The sequence below is a fragment of the Magnolia sinica genome, chromosome 8, assembly GCF_029962835.1.
Source record: "Magnolia sinica isolate HGM2019 chromosome 8, MsV1, whole genome shotgun sequence".
NCBI classification, from domain to species: Eukaryota; Viridiplantae; Streptophyta; class Magnoliopsida; order Magnoliales; family Magnoliaceae; genus Magnolia; species Magnolia sinica.
In genome coordinates this window covers 53,741,067-53,755,138 of record NC_080580.1, presented here as the reverse complement: position 1 = coordinate 53,755,138, position 14,072 = coordinate 53,741,067, and the positions used below count along the sequence as shown (strand labels likewise).

Sequence of the window (14,072 nt, the reverse complement as noted above, 5' to 3'; positions counted from 1 at the left end):
ACATTTAACCAACATTGCTCCCAAGGAGTAGCCCACACAGAGCCAAACATATAATGGGCCCATGGCCTCACATAAGGGCCTAATATACATCCCATTGGGCCTCACCAAATGGGCCTCTCATACATCATAATGGGCCTCATCATATGGGCCATATGTACATCACATTGGGCCTCTCATACAATCACATTGGGCCTCATCAAAGGCCATAAACACATCACAATGGGCCTCACTAGGTGGGCCAAAAATATATCATAATGGGCCTTACTCATGGGCCTCAAATACATCACAATGGGCCTCATCAAATGGGCCACAAATTCATCATATTGGGCCACACACAAGGGCCCATAGGTTAGGCACAAGGGATGGGTAGTGTGCTTGCAATACATACATCAAGATGGGTCTATTACATTACGAAGTGGGCCCCGCCAACTGGATATACAACGCACACATTATTGTGGAGTCCACGGGTTGGACGGCTCTGATAAAACACATACATCATGATGGGCCCATGTCCAGCCCATCTGGACGGATGAGATGGATACAACACATATATCGAGGGGGTCCCATGGAGGGATGGTGTGGCTGAAAACACATACATCATGGTCGGCCCAGCAGCACCATCCAGAGGACGGACGGTGCATATGGAATGCATATATCAAGGTGGGCCTCACCGTTCGGACGGACGGTTGGATAACAGATACATCACGGTGTGCCCCACATAGCACCGTCCAGCTATGGACGGTGTGATGTACAACGCATCATCAAGGTAGGGGCCCACCCCACACGTGTAGCAAGTGTGGTGGGTCCCACGTCTGAAAAAAGGATGGACGACTTGGGATATAACACATGCCTTATGATCAGGCCAAAGAACTGCTGACGTCAATGTAGCAACATAGCTGCGTGGTTCCCACTATCCAGATGGATGGTTGGGATATAACACATACCTCATGTGGGACCCAGAACTTGCTGACGTCACATATAGCAGCTACGTAGCTAGTGTGAGGTACTCTAACCAATTAGCTTCCCATCGTCTAGGGATTGGACGATGGGATACAATACATATATCACGGTGGTCCACGACCACGTCCAAATAGCTAGACGGTCTGGATGAAACAAATGGACATCGTGGATGAATCACGCATCAAGGTGGGGTCCACGTCAGCATGGCCCACCTATTGGACCAAACTGATATTTGTGTTATCCTTCATGCAGGCCTGTCTAGACGGACAAGCAGCAAGGCCGTCTACTGGACAGTCCAGCAAGGTGGGCCCATCTCGCGGACGGCGTGGGTCAGATACAACATGGTGGGCCAAAAGATGGGAAAGAGAGAGAGAGAGAGAGAGAGAGAGAGAGACGTGTAGCAGAGAAGCTCCGCCACTATGAGCTCCTATAGCAATTATAATGCATACATTAAGATGGGCCCCAAAAATCATGTGGACCCTAAATCAAAATCAATATCTAGTGCTATGAACACCCACCGCTTTTCACTTCTTTTAGGCTCCTTGATCTCCTGAGCTCCTATGCTTCCTCTTTGAAGGAGGATGATGAGAATTGAAGGGTTCAATGGTGAGATCTTGGGGTAGGAAGTGGGCTACACTTGGCTTCTTCTCCTTAGAACTCTCCTCTCATAGAAACTTGGGAAATGGTAGAGAGAATGAGAGAGGAGAGAGTGTTGTACGAGGGATGAGATGAGAGGAATGGGTGTTGTAAGGAGGGTATAGGCTTGGTTGACTTTTTGGGAATGGGAGAGAGATGGGTGTCATGCTTTGTCGGTAAGAGATGGATGGGTTGTACTTAACTTGTGATTGATTGATTGATTGATTAGATAGATTGGGTAGAGATTCTCTCAGGATTCATAATGCGCGGTGTTTTTCTCGAAATAAACACGGGCCCACAACTCCTGGCCTGGGATCGCATCGGTGCGCAAGACGCGGCGTTGGAACCGCGGCGACGGTGCGGTCACAAGGATACAAGTCTCGGGCCGAGTCGACTCTGATCCACAGGATGCGACTTAGGGTTGTGCGCAAACACCGATTACAGGTCGTAGGTTGCCGGAATTCAACAGGGATAATTGCGGAAGTCTAAGGAATGGTATAGACTAGGATGCAGGCCTTACATTTACTAATTTGAGTAGTGTTTCTTTTCACCTTTATTTGATATTACAAACACATTTACTTAAAAAATAGTAGTGCTGATGTGCAATTTCAAGAATTTGGTTGTCGAGCCTTTCAATCAAAATCTAGTGCTAGAAGACTTCATAAATGAATTTCAAATTTAGAAATATTTTCATTTAGTTTTCATTAGGGCATTTCTGAAAGGAAAAAAAATAAAAATAAAAATCTTTCTGTATAAATTTTAGCTCCCATTCTATAATTAACTTAGAAATGATTTTGCTAGTATGAAGAATATGGAGAGGACTTTCTGGACATATTGGATAGGATGTTCTCATTTGTGGTGTTGGACACTCGTGACAATAGCTTCATCGTTGCTCGAGATGCAATTGGGATCACGTCTCTATATATTGGTTGGGGACTCAATGGCAAGTGGCTCTATAGTTTCGATAGTAGTCTTATTTTTATTATTTTTCTATAATTGTTTGGACAAACTTTGAAATTTTGAATTGAATTACAACGTTAATCTTGATCAGTGAACAAAAGCTGAATGTAATTTCATTCCTAAGCATTCATATGAATGATTGGGCTTCAAATTTTGATTATGTTACTTTCTAGTAATAGTTTATAGGAATGTAATTAGTGTTTGAGGATGCTTCCTTCTTTCCAATGCTTGATCATGTTCGCTGTTTTTCATGGATAAACAGAACATTCGTAATTCAATTCCTTACTTTGTGCTTTATTACTATTTACTTAAAAATTTTAAACTAGAATTCTGAATTGAAATCAATTTTCTCTTTCTGTTAATCATTTATCTTTGTTTACAGCTTCTGTTTGGATTTCATCTGAAATTAAAGGACTGAATGCCGATTGCAAACATTTTGAGAGCTTACCTCCTGGTCACTTATACTCCAGCAGAGAAGATAATTGCTTTGCGCCCGTTGAGCTTTTTTGAGTAGATTGATTGTTGAGTCATGTTTAAGAAAAATGGTAATTATATTTATTTGAAATGACTGCAGGTGGTTTTCAGAGATGGTACGACCCCTCTTGGTTTATAGAAGCTATTCTATCGACTCCATATGACCTAATGGTTTGAGAAAGGCATTTGAAGATGTGATATTACTAAAACTCACACATATGCAATGCATGAGAAATAAAATTGTGTTGCTGTTGTTGTTGTTGTTGTTGTTGTTGTTGTTGTTATTATCATTACATGTATAACTCAACAAAAGCTTAACCCAATAAAAATGTCAGTCACCTTTTGTGATCCAAATTGTTGATTTGGTGGCCTTGGATGGACAGGAAATACCCAAAATATCTCCCTCATAGATGAATGTAATAATCCGATCAGGCTTTGTCATATGTAGACCATCAGTTATAATTGTCCATTTTCAACAAATGGATAGAATCATCTGATGTGGCAAGTCCTTGTAGGAATCCATTTATTGATAGTGCTCATCAGATTACAGACATTGGTTACCAAAAGGTGGGCCTTGCCTCTATTTGAACTTTTTTTTAAAAAAAATCTTTCAATCAAGCATTATTATAATGCCTCTTATACAAATTCCATACATGTTTCTTATTCCTTCTTTCTTTTCTTATCATTTGTATCTCATGATTTTTGTTTAATGCAATTCTCACTTCTTACCTTTTTACATTTGAAATTTCACAAGCTGTGACTAAGAGACTGATGAGTGATGTACTTTTTAGTGTCTTACTATCTGAAGGCATTGATTTATCCTTAGTTGAAGCGGTTACGGCACGTCACTTGTCAAAAACGAAGGCTGCAAAGCAATGGGGAGCCAAACTCCATTCCTTCTGTGTTGGCCCTGAGGTTCAAAAACATTCCTTTATAATAATTTCTTAAAGTCTCAAAATTTTAAGGGAACAATCCCCTCATTTGCATTGTCACTTGTGCATTGCTTAGGGTTCAGGTTATCTGAACTGTTCACTATGAGTTTCACTTTACTGCCCAGGTATTGGAATTTAAAATGTCTCTAGAGAAATACAATCATGTTGTGTGCATCATAGAAGTTCAAAGCGGTTCAATCATTGTGCAATGTCAAACATGTACAGTGATTGTGACGTATTGAGCAATCCATCTCTTGAACAGTCCACTTATTGGATGGCTTCCACAGTTGAGTCCCTTTGATTTTTTGTGATTATTTACATCCCCTTCCCAAATCCATGGTCCTAATTACTTTTCAAAACTGCCACAAGTACAACAGAGATATCAAGGTGGGAGTTTCACAAAACTCTATAATGCCCATGCCTTCTGTATCATGAAGTGAAAATTCATAGAGTTTCATGTTTGGCAGGATGGTATTGATGCTATTGAAGATGTTACCTACCATATCAAAACATATGATGTGACTACCATTAGGGAGAGTACACCCATGTTTCTTATGTCTCGTAAGATTAAATCATGAAGAGTTAAGATAGTCCTCTTGGGTGAAGGTTCTGATGAGATATTTGGAGGTTACTTATATTTTCACATGGCACCCAGCAAGGAGTTCCACCACGAGACATGTCATAAGGTATACATTGGTGGATGATTATGATTATCTGTGACTGTATTGTAATACACTTGCGTAACAAAAATATCTACAATACATGTATAACTCTTTGAATACAGAATCCAATATTAAGGTTGTCTTTGGTTGCTCAATTGAATGGAATTGCAGTAGTTGAATTCAATAAATCAGAAATGACCAAAGTGGGATAAGCCCCACACTCATAATGAGTGAAGTAATATGTCAAATTGTCTCAAATTCAACTTTAAATGCATAGAATTGCAACCGAGGGTAGGTCTCCTTACATCTTAAAATGATTTTACCTCCAATTTGATTATTTCCTCTATTTCTAATTCAATCATTGCAATTTTTTTCCAAATGAGCATCCAAATGGGCCCAATGTATCAATATCTCCAAATCATAAACTGTCTAAAACTCTGCTTTTATCCTCCCTAATTGTGATGTTCTTTCCTTTCCTTTTTTTTTTTTTTTTTTTTTTTTTCAGTTAAGAAGTTTTTCCTTTGACTTAATTATTAAGAAAATATTTTCGAAATTCTTCACATTGGCAAGGTTCCTTTTTCTTCTAATGCATTTGGAGAATGCTAGAATCATGTATCTTTTTACTTCCAACAACCCAAGCTGTTATAGTTTTCTAGTTTGGTATCATAGATACATTAATATTCTTGTTCTCTGCAGATCAAGGCCCTCCACCAGTCCTTGAGAGCTAATAAAGCAACCTCTGCATGGGGCTTGGAGACTCATGTGCCATTTTTAGATAAAGGGTTTACCAATGTTGCAATGGATATCAATCCTGAATGGAAGATGGTATGTAGAGAGGTTGTAATTATTTCATTACTTCCAAATACAGTTTGGAATGTAATTTATAGACATGAGAATAACCTATCCATTTTGATCTTCTTAACTCTTCAAGGTGTTTTAATTGCATTGTGTCTTATTTTGTGTAATGCATATCAGATTAAACTAGATCTTGGAAGTGTTGAGAAGTAGGTGTTGAGGAAGGCCTTTGACGATGAAGAAAATCCTTCTCCAAAGGTATAATACTAATTAGACCTAATGCTCTCCTATTGATTCCATGGCTTTCATCTGATATCATTGAATGACTCAATTGGTTGATTGTTATCTGTAGACTTGCACATATATGATGTAGAATATAGTGGTAACTCATCACACGTGGTTTGGAGGAACATCTATCTCTATGACTATATACTAGTTACTTGAATAACCCGACTAACAAGGCCTCTTTTCTATTATATAGCATATTCTCTATAGGCAAAAGGAGCAGTTCAGAGATGGTGTTGGCTATTGTTGGATTGATGGACTGAAAGCCCATGCAGCCGAACATGTACACTCTCCATCCATACGCCCATCTCACATCAATTCATCCATCCATCTAATTTCTTGTTTCATATCTTAAGTGACAGATAAAATGATGCTTACTGTAAAATACATCTTTCCACATAACACACCCACCACCAAAGAAGCCTACTACTACAGAATGATATTCGAAAGGCTCTTGCCGCAGGTGATTAACTCCAACCAATAAATAATTATATGAAGATTTGTATGTTAAGATAATTTAAAATTATATAAATTAATAGCTAACCTTTGTTTTGCATTGCAGAAATCAGCGAGATTAACAGTTCCTAGGGGTCCAATTGTAGCTTGTAGTACAACCAAGGCCGTCGAGTGGGACTCTCAGTGGTCAAACAACCGTAGGGCCCCCTTGGGTATCCATGGATCTGCCTACGATCGACTACCCTCTACTGTTGCTAATGGGAACATTCTTGTTAAGGATATTAACAAAAAGTCGAAGATGGTAGAAGTACACACACCGGGCCTCACGATCATGAGCTAATGAACTTCTAAAACGTATACTATATTGTAATTGTTTATAAAATGTGAGGTGTAGTTATTTTGTTGAATGGTAGAAATTCTGTTATGGTGGTAACAAAAAAGCACATGTATATCTGAACCAGTTAGGTTGCACATGCAAGATTGGAATTCTATGTATATTTGAATTGAAATTCATCAATGCATGAATAACAATGAATTCTCTTCTTGTTTACAAGTAGGCATAAAAGACTTGATTCCATGTATCAGGCACTCCAGGCAAACACCAGTGTATACAGTCTGCGTATTTCTGCGGGTCTGATTTTTGTTCATCTGTTAGGACGTTACCTTGGTATTCAGTGTAAACTGATGTATGGCCGTCTATCCGGTGCTCCGATAGTTGTGTTATGTTAACAAAAGACACTGGGACCTTCATTCTATTAACGATATCCGTCACGACCTTCATCATCCGGAGATCAGAACCACTTCCCCAGTATCCCTTATCCAAGACTGGCCTTGTTTCATTATAGCATCGGATCCCCTTCATGTTGTGCCAATCAGCACTTCTGTAATGAGAGTTTTCATAAGGATATTGATAATTTTAGGTTGTGTTTGGATGCTCAATCAAACTCGATTGAATTAGCGCAAATTTCAGTCAGAAGAAATGAGCAAGTTGTGGATGATCAAACTCTAAACTGTACTTGCAACGATTATAATGTCGATTTAGTGGATGGTCCTTTACTATGAAAGTAATTTGGGATAGCCCCAATCTGACCATTTCCACTTCAATGAATTGAATGATTGAGTTTCAATTCAATTGAGCATCTGAACACAACTTTACATTGTTGTATCTATTTGAATTCATTAAAATTACTTTTCTATAAAGCAATATTAGTGTATATGATTAAGAAAAAGGATAAAACCTCATGTGGGTAGGTGACATTGTAGTGAAGAAGACTCTGGTCTTGTTTGGATTCACAGTCGAATCAACCCAATTGGCCCATGTTTTCAAACCAAACCTATAAGCGATGGGTGCGTCCAACTCCTCGAATCCATCCTCTCCGTTCGCAAAGGAACCCCACCTATGCTCATCATATGATAGATACACAAGTTTATTCTATTGAGATCATTACCTTATAATAGCATAAAAAAGAACTTCAAATTATAAATGATTTATGTTATACACCTCCAAATAATTTCCAAGGACCTTGTTCGAGCATTTTGATGTCACTTGAAGTAGTTAATCCTACGACAATCTATCATTTGGACCGGCCCATTTGGATGCTCTATCAAACTCAATTGATTTTATCCCTAGTCCAAATGCTAGTCCATTGAATGCCATAGTATTTTCTATAAAAGGACAATTTTATTTGAATTAGCTTTCTACAAAATTAAGTTTTTAATGATATGCGACATGTTTAATTACTTTCGAAGGTGGGGAATTGGAACTTACAGGCTCTTGATCTTTAGACCACTCATCCACCAAACATATGTATTGAACACAAGGATATCTACTCCTATCCAATTCTTCGCATGCTTACGAATGGAATCAACTCTCAATATTCTATCATTGGGGTCTGGTATAACATGGAGATCGGAGTTGGATTCGACAAGGAAAGGTGCCCAATAGAATTCGATCGTAGCATTATATTCCTACAAGTGCATCGAACAAAGCCGTTAGCGTTATATTAAAAATAATTGACCATGTAGCTTAAAATTAATCAATGCAATAGTAGTGGGGAATATTACAAAAAATTAAAGTTCAAACGAGAGAAATACTAGGTGATTCATTTAAAGAGAGGAGCACATGTGCTGGCTTTGCACACGTGCATATGATATGGACCAATCATCATGAGGGGACCACTGTGAGCATGCCATGGCCCAAAAATCAATAAGATTCATGCATCGTATAGGCGACAAATGTAGTTTGAATATAGAACAAAGGCCATCCTTTTCTTGCACGTCAATCATTCTCAAATACATGCAGCCCACCACGCGAGTGGAACCTGCCCATTTTTGGGTGGAGACATGTTCACACCAGGACCCACTAACTTCTCCAACTGTAAACTTTCACTAGCACTTCTCTTTGGACCTTTCAATCCAAATCTTTTTTTATGATCATGTGTTTACTTAAATACCAATTGGCTAAGTGCATTGCAGAAAAACCTCTTGACAATTTCAGTTTTGTTCACATTCAATGCCTTTGTTCTAATAGAATTAACAACAAAAAAACTAATTAGTGGCTAATAAAATTATAAAAATGAAGCTGTGTTTGCAAATATGTGATTCATGGGGATGCTTCAGATGTACAAAGTCTAAATTGCTAGTGTGGTAAACGTTCCGTCGTCTATAATACCTTGGCTTTGAAAACAGTGAGAGTCCGACCACGTCGAATGGACTTTTGGCCTTCAGGTATATGAGATTCAACCAGGCAAACAAAAGATTGCCATTGGCCTCTTTGGAGGGAGTCTCCCACAAACATTAGCCTCTTTCCTCTCAGCCTCTCTAAGGCCACTGCACCATCAAACCTGTAACAGATATTCATTCCTTTTAACATTTTTATGTAGAAGTAGTTTTCAAACTCAACATTGAGGTGCAACATGTGGCCTTGATCGCAAAATCTTATACCGTAGAATGTATGTATGTATATGTATAAAAGCAAGCATATATAATGTGCAAGGTAAAAGACCATGATCCTTCCAAACTAGCCATTTCAATAGGAGTGGCTAAGGTTTTTCTGTCCTCTCCTTGTCTAATTTTTAGGATCATTATTTCAGACTGAGCCCAGCCTGTGGACCTGACACTTTGGCCACAGCCTGACCACATGACCTGTAAGTTGACTTGGAACTGGATTCGTGTCGTGCCTTTAAATAAAATATGGTAAGACCTAAACTTTGGGGTAAGCAATAATTCATTCATATATATATATATATATATATATATATATATAGGGAAAAGGTACTATGCCCTCCACCTCACGATAAGCTCCCGCGAGGTCGAGCTGTGTGGGCCCCACCATGATGCGTGTCGACCATCAACACCGTGCATTTGATGGGTCCCCTTTAAATTATGTGCTATCCCAAAAATCAGCCGTATACGGAACTCAGGTGGGCCATAGCATCTAAAATCATGTGAAGACACCGTTAAAACATATAAAAGCACTTGGTGGGGCGAACCTGAAATTTGCATGCGTCTGAAACTTGATCTGAACCCTCATCCAAGTGGGACACACATAATGGATAGGCTGGATTTGCAAAACACATCTCGGTGGGCCCAAAAAATGGTTATGAATGTTTTAATGGTGCACAGCCCCTCTCCACTTCTGTATATGGTGTGGCCCACAAAAGTCACGGATTGACTTGATTTTTGAGACCTAGGCCCACGATGGAATGGTGCATCTGACTGATGGGGTAGATGTTCGAAACACATCACGATGGGCCCCACACAGCTCGTCCTCATGGGACGGACTCGTGAGGTCGAGCGTTCCCATATATATATATATATATATATATATATATATATATATATATATATATATATTCGTTTTTAGAGATTTTTATCATGTTGTAAATTTATGAGCTATTTTTAAGAAGATGGTGATCTCCTCTTTTATTCATGCACCCACTACGTTACAAACATAGGTGGTCCTACCTGTTTTAAAGATCATGTAATTTGGAATAGACAGGCCTGGCCCAAGCTGGCCCAACTAAAATTTAGTAGCCTATCCCACTAAGAGCCTTTTTGGAGACTGTCCAATGAGTAACTTTTAAAAAAATAAAAAAATATAAAAATATAAAATAATATAAAAAAAAAAACTTAATTTAATTTAATAAGTTACTTTAAAAAATTACGTTAGTTTGTTAAGCACCATTGTGATAGTAATTTTTGCGATAAAAGTTACTTATTTCCATAAAATTTTTCCTTCTTAACTTTCTTAGTTTTCTACTTCTCTCTCTCCCGTCATCTCTCCATGTAATGGATGGTCCATATCAAAGGAGGGCCCACATGATGGACTGATAGTCCACATCAAAGGTGGGGCCCACACAATGGATGGTCCACATCAAAAGTGGGCCCCACATGATGGATGAACCATATTAACATGGGCCTTCATAATGATGGTCCACATCAAAGGTCGGCCCCTGCTAATGATGAATGGCTCACATCCAAGGCAAACCCCACATGATGGACAACACACATTGAAGGTGGGCCCACATGATGGACAGTCCTCATCAAAGGTGGGCTCCACAAGATGGGCAATGGACATAGAAGGTGGGCTCAGATGATGGATGATCCACATAAAAGGTTGGCCCCTAATGATGAATGGTCCACATTCAAAGCGAGCCCCGCATGATGGACGGCTCACATTGAAGGTGCAGCCTGCACAATGGATGATTCACATCAAAGGTGGGCTCTACGTGATGGCAGTGAATATTAAAGGTGGGCCCTACATTATGGATGATCCTTATTAAGGTGGGCCCTACACCTCGATAATTTACATTGAAGGCCAGCCCCTAATGATGAATGACCCACATCTAAAGAGGGCCAAACATATTGGACGACCCACTTCGAAGTTGGGCCCCATATGATGGATGGTCCACATTAAAGGTGGGCCCTGCATGATGAATGGCCCACATTCAATGTTCGGCATGATGAGCAACCAACATCCAAGGTGGCCCCACATTGATGGTGGGCCTCACATGGTTGACGGTCCATATTGTAGGTTGGCCCCACTGATTAATAATGAGATTTCATGATACTTGTTGCAACCAAATAGGCCTAAAATACTAATAATAAGCAAGATATATGGTGGTTGGATGTTTTACAAAGTTGTAAGTTCGAACCTCAACAACTTCGGATACGGTGTTATTAAGAAATGGTTAACATAGTTGGTGTGGAGTCAACTGATCACTCAGAAAATCAACTCGTCGAGTCTCAACTGAGTCAGTAAACCAACTTGATGATTTTCATCAAATCTCAACCGAATCAGACTTATTGGTGAATTTTGAGCTGAGTCTAGGAGAAATTAGAGCTATCAAGCATGGTTAAGAGACTTACTCGGATAGACTTGTTCAGCCCTGAGTCATGAAACGCCTGAATCGGGATTGAATGGGGCTGACTAGCCCGAGTTAGGGGTGACTCCTGGTATTGAACCAGATCCGCAACTACTGAATCTGAGCCATCCTCCAAATCTTAAAACCATACTACAAAACCAATGCAATGGGACTTGGATTGCCTAGTGTAGAACACATCACCTATGTTTGTACTGTGTATATGTGGTAAAGCTCTGTGGGCCCCACCATGATGTATATTTTTTATCCACACCGTCCATCCATTTTGATAGATCATTTTAACCCATGAGAACAAAAAATATTGTGGATCCAAAGCTCAAGTGGACCACACCACTGGAAGCAGTGGAGATAATGATGTCAACAGTTGAAACCTTCTTAGGGCCATCATGATTTTTATTTTCCATCCAATCTGTTCATAAGGTCACAAATACGTGGATGAAGGGAAAGAACAACTATGATCTTGATCCAAAACTTCTGTGGCCCTCAAGAAGTGTTCAATGGCAGGCAATCAATCTCCACTACTTCCTACGGTATCGTCCACTTGAGCTTCGGATCTGCCTTCCTTTTGGCTTAATACCCTAAAATGAAGTGGCAAAATGGGTGGACAGCATGGATAAAACACATACATCATGGTGGGACCCACAGAGCTTTTCCACCTAGACACAATACCCACGTCAGTGCAGTGCTCTACAATACGCAATCCGAGTCCAATGCAACGTATGTAATATCGGTTATGGGCATCATGTGGGCCCACTACGTATGCGTTGTGGCTCGAAAAACATGCTGGTCTAGTCATCAGGTAGGCCCACTTGATGTACAGGCCAGACCGATTTTCAGGCACAACGAAAACAAATGTAGCACACCAGATGAACATTCCAGATTTAACAATAGCACCACGCCACCCAACGTAAATCATATCATGCAGTTAAGAAGGTAGCTATAGCCTGTGTACGAAGGAATGTGCATTGCCACCACGATCGCTTACTCATAAAATGGAAGAATCTGATGCAACGGTTCTCTACCTTGGCAAATTGCATTCATCCGGCTGCCATTCCCAGTAACGATAATCACCATCCGACCGTCCATTCATCCTACAGGATACTTGTTTGTCCAAGTATGGGCACGTCCGATCCGAATAGAACGGCTTAGATGAAATGTTGAAGACCCACCTCCCTTTTGTCACATCGCACTTGTCCGGATCAAACTCAGTCATTTGGTCCACTGCAGAATCAGTTTTCTCCTCTATCAAACACATCCACAGTTCATACCCAAATCATCACATTTAGTAGGGGAAAAGAGAAATGTGCATGCATGGTTTTAAGTCCCAGTCAACTCAGATGAGTTACACAGAGTCTTAAAACCATGCACTAAGCTCTTCAAAGAGTTACATGCACTAACAGATGTATCTGGACCTGATACAAGATTGCATATGCCTAATGTCCCACCAAAGGCAGTTTCTCCTGGAACTTCATAGATGGATACTTATATATTTCCAGTGATCAGAACCATTTATTTGGTGGGCCATGATGTTGATGATCTATATATAGATACTGTATGGAAGCCATTCAATCAGAAGTCAAAAAAGGGATTCTTAATTTGATGGTTAGATTTTTCCAATCGACATAGTGGCCCACCACATCAAGGTCGTCCAAAAATCCATTGTGGACAATCATATATAATAGCACCCTTAGAAGAACAATGGAGAAGAGAAGGATAATTACCTGTTTCCACCTCATTAGAAATTGTGGAACAAGGTGTGATTTTAAGTATGGAAGTGCGGGTGAGAGCGCCAATATCCTCCATGTACAACACTGCAGAGAATGCAAATGCACAAACGATAACGGCGACGATCGAGAGGGGGACTTTCCTCCTGGAAGGTTTCATCATGGTTGTTATCGATGATTGACGACTGTCCAATGGAGCCGTTTGAGGTGTAAGAAGAGGATATAGAGAAAGGAAGTGGGTAAGGTGGGAAGGTAAAAAATAATAATAAAAAACGAAAGTGGTTTGGGTTGTGGGGCATTTTATGTCTGTAGAGTAGGGGTGAAGTTAAAGTTTGTGTTTGCAATGGATGGTTTGAACGACTGTGTTAGAAAGAGAAAGGTGGAATGCCAACATCTTCATTTATGTTAACATCTTCAATCTTCATCTGATCCATTTCATTAAGTTAGATCAGGAAACCAGGAAACTTGCAGCTGCAATTGCTACCACCATCCCCTTTACACGCTTGAGTTAGTTTTGAGGACGTGACGACACAGGTCAGACCGAGTCAGGGTCCGGTTGGATGCATGAGTTAGAATTAAAAATAGATGTTGACATGACTGAGTCACATCTGACATGGACGAGCCATGACTTGACTCAGGACAGACTATTTGGATTGAGCATAGTTCGAAAACTCCACTTGACTCGATGTTCAGATGGGTCGAGTTGATTCGAAAACTAAATATTAACTTAAAAATTAAGGATAAGGAAACGTGTAGCTGCAATTGCTGACCCTATCCTGCTTACACACTCGAGTTAGTTTTGCC

General features: G+C 39.9%; 1 protein-coding gene and 1 pseudogene across 2 annotated transcripts; one reads left to right on the top strand and one right to left on the bottom strand.

The window, feature by feature from the left end:
* Positions 1-6,598, top strand: part of LOC131254258 (asparagine synthetase [glutamine-hydrolyzing]-like) — a 103,505-nt pseudogene extending 96,907 nt beyond the window's left edge.
* Positions 6,599-6,633: 35 nt separating this feature from the next.
* On the bottom strand, positions 6,634-13,519 carry LOC131253324 (protein trichome birefringence-like 3). Of its 2 annotated transcripts, none has more exons than XM_058254285.1 (6): positions 13,266-13,519; positions 12,567-12,786; positions 8,832-9,003; positions 7,929-8,128; positions 7,399-7,557; positions 6,634-7,041 (listed from the first exon to the last, which is right to left on the bottom strand). In XM_058254285.1, the coding sequence occupies exons 1-6, from the start codon at positions 13,429-13,431 to the stop codon at positions 6,708-6,710; spliced, it is 1,251 nt and encodes a 416-aa protein (XP_058110268.1). In that variant the 5' UTR covers positions 13,432-13,519; the 3' UTR covers positions 6,634-6,707. The 2 variants fall into 2 exon arrangements, with proteins under 2 accessions (XP_058110268.1, XP_058110269.1); XM_058254286.1 differs by having other exon boundaries at positions 12,567-12,765; positions 13,266-13,518.
* Between the last annotated feature and the right edge of the window lie 553 nt (positions 13,520-14,072).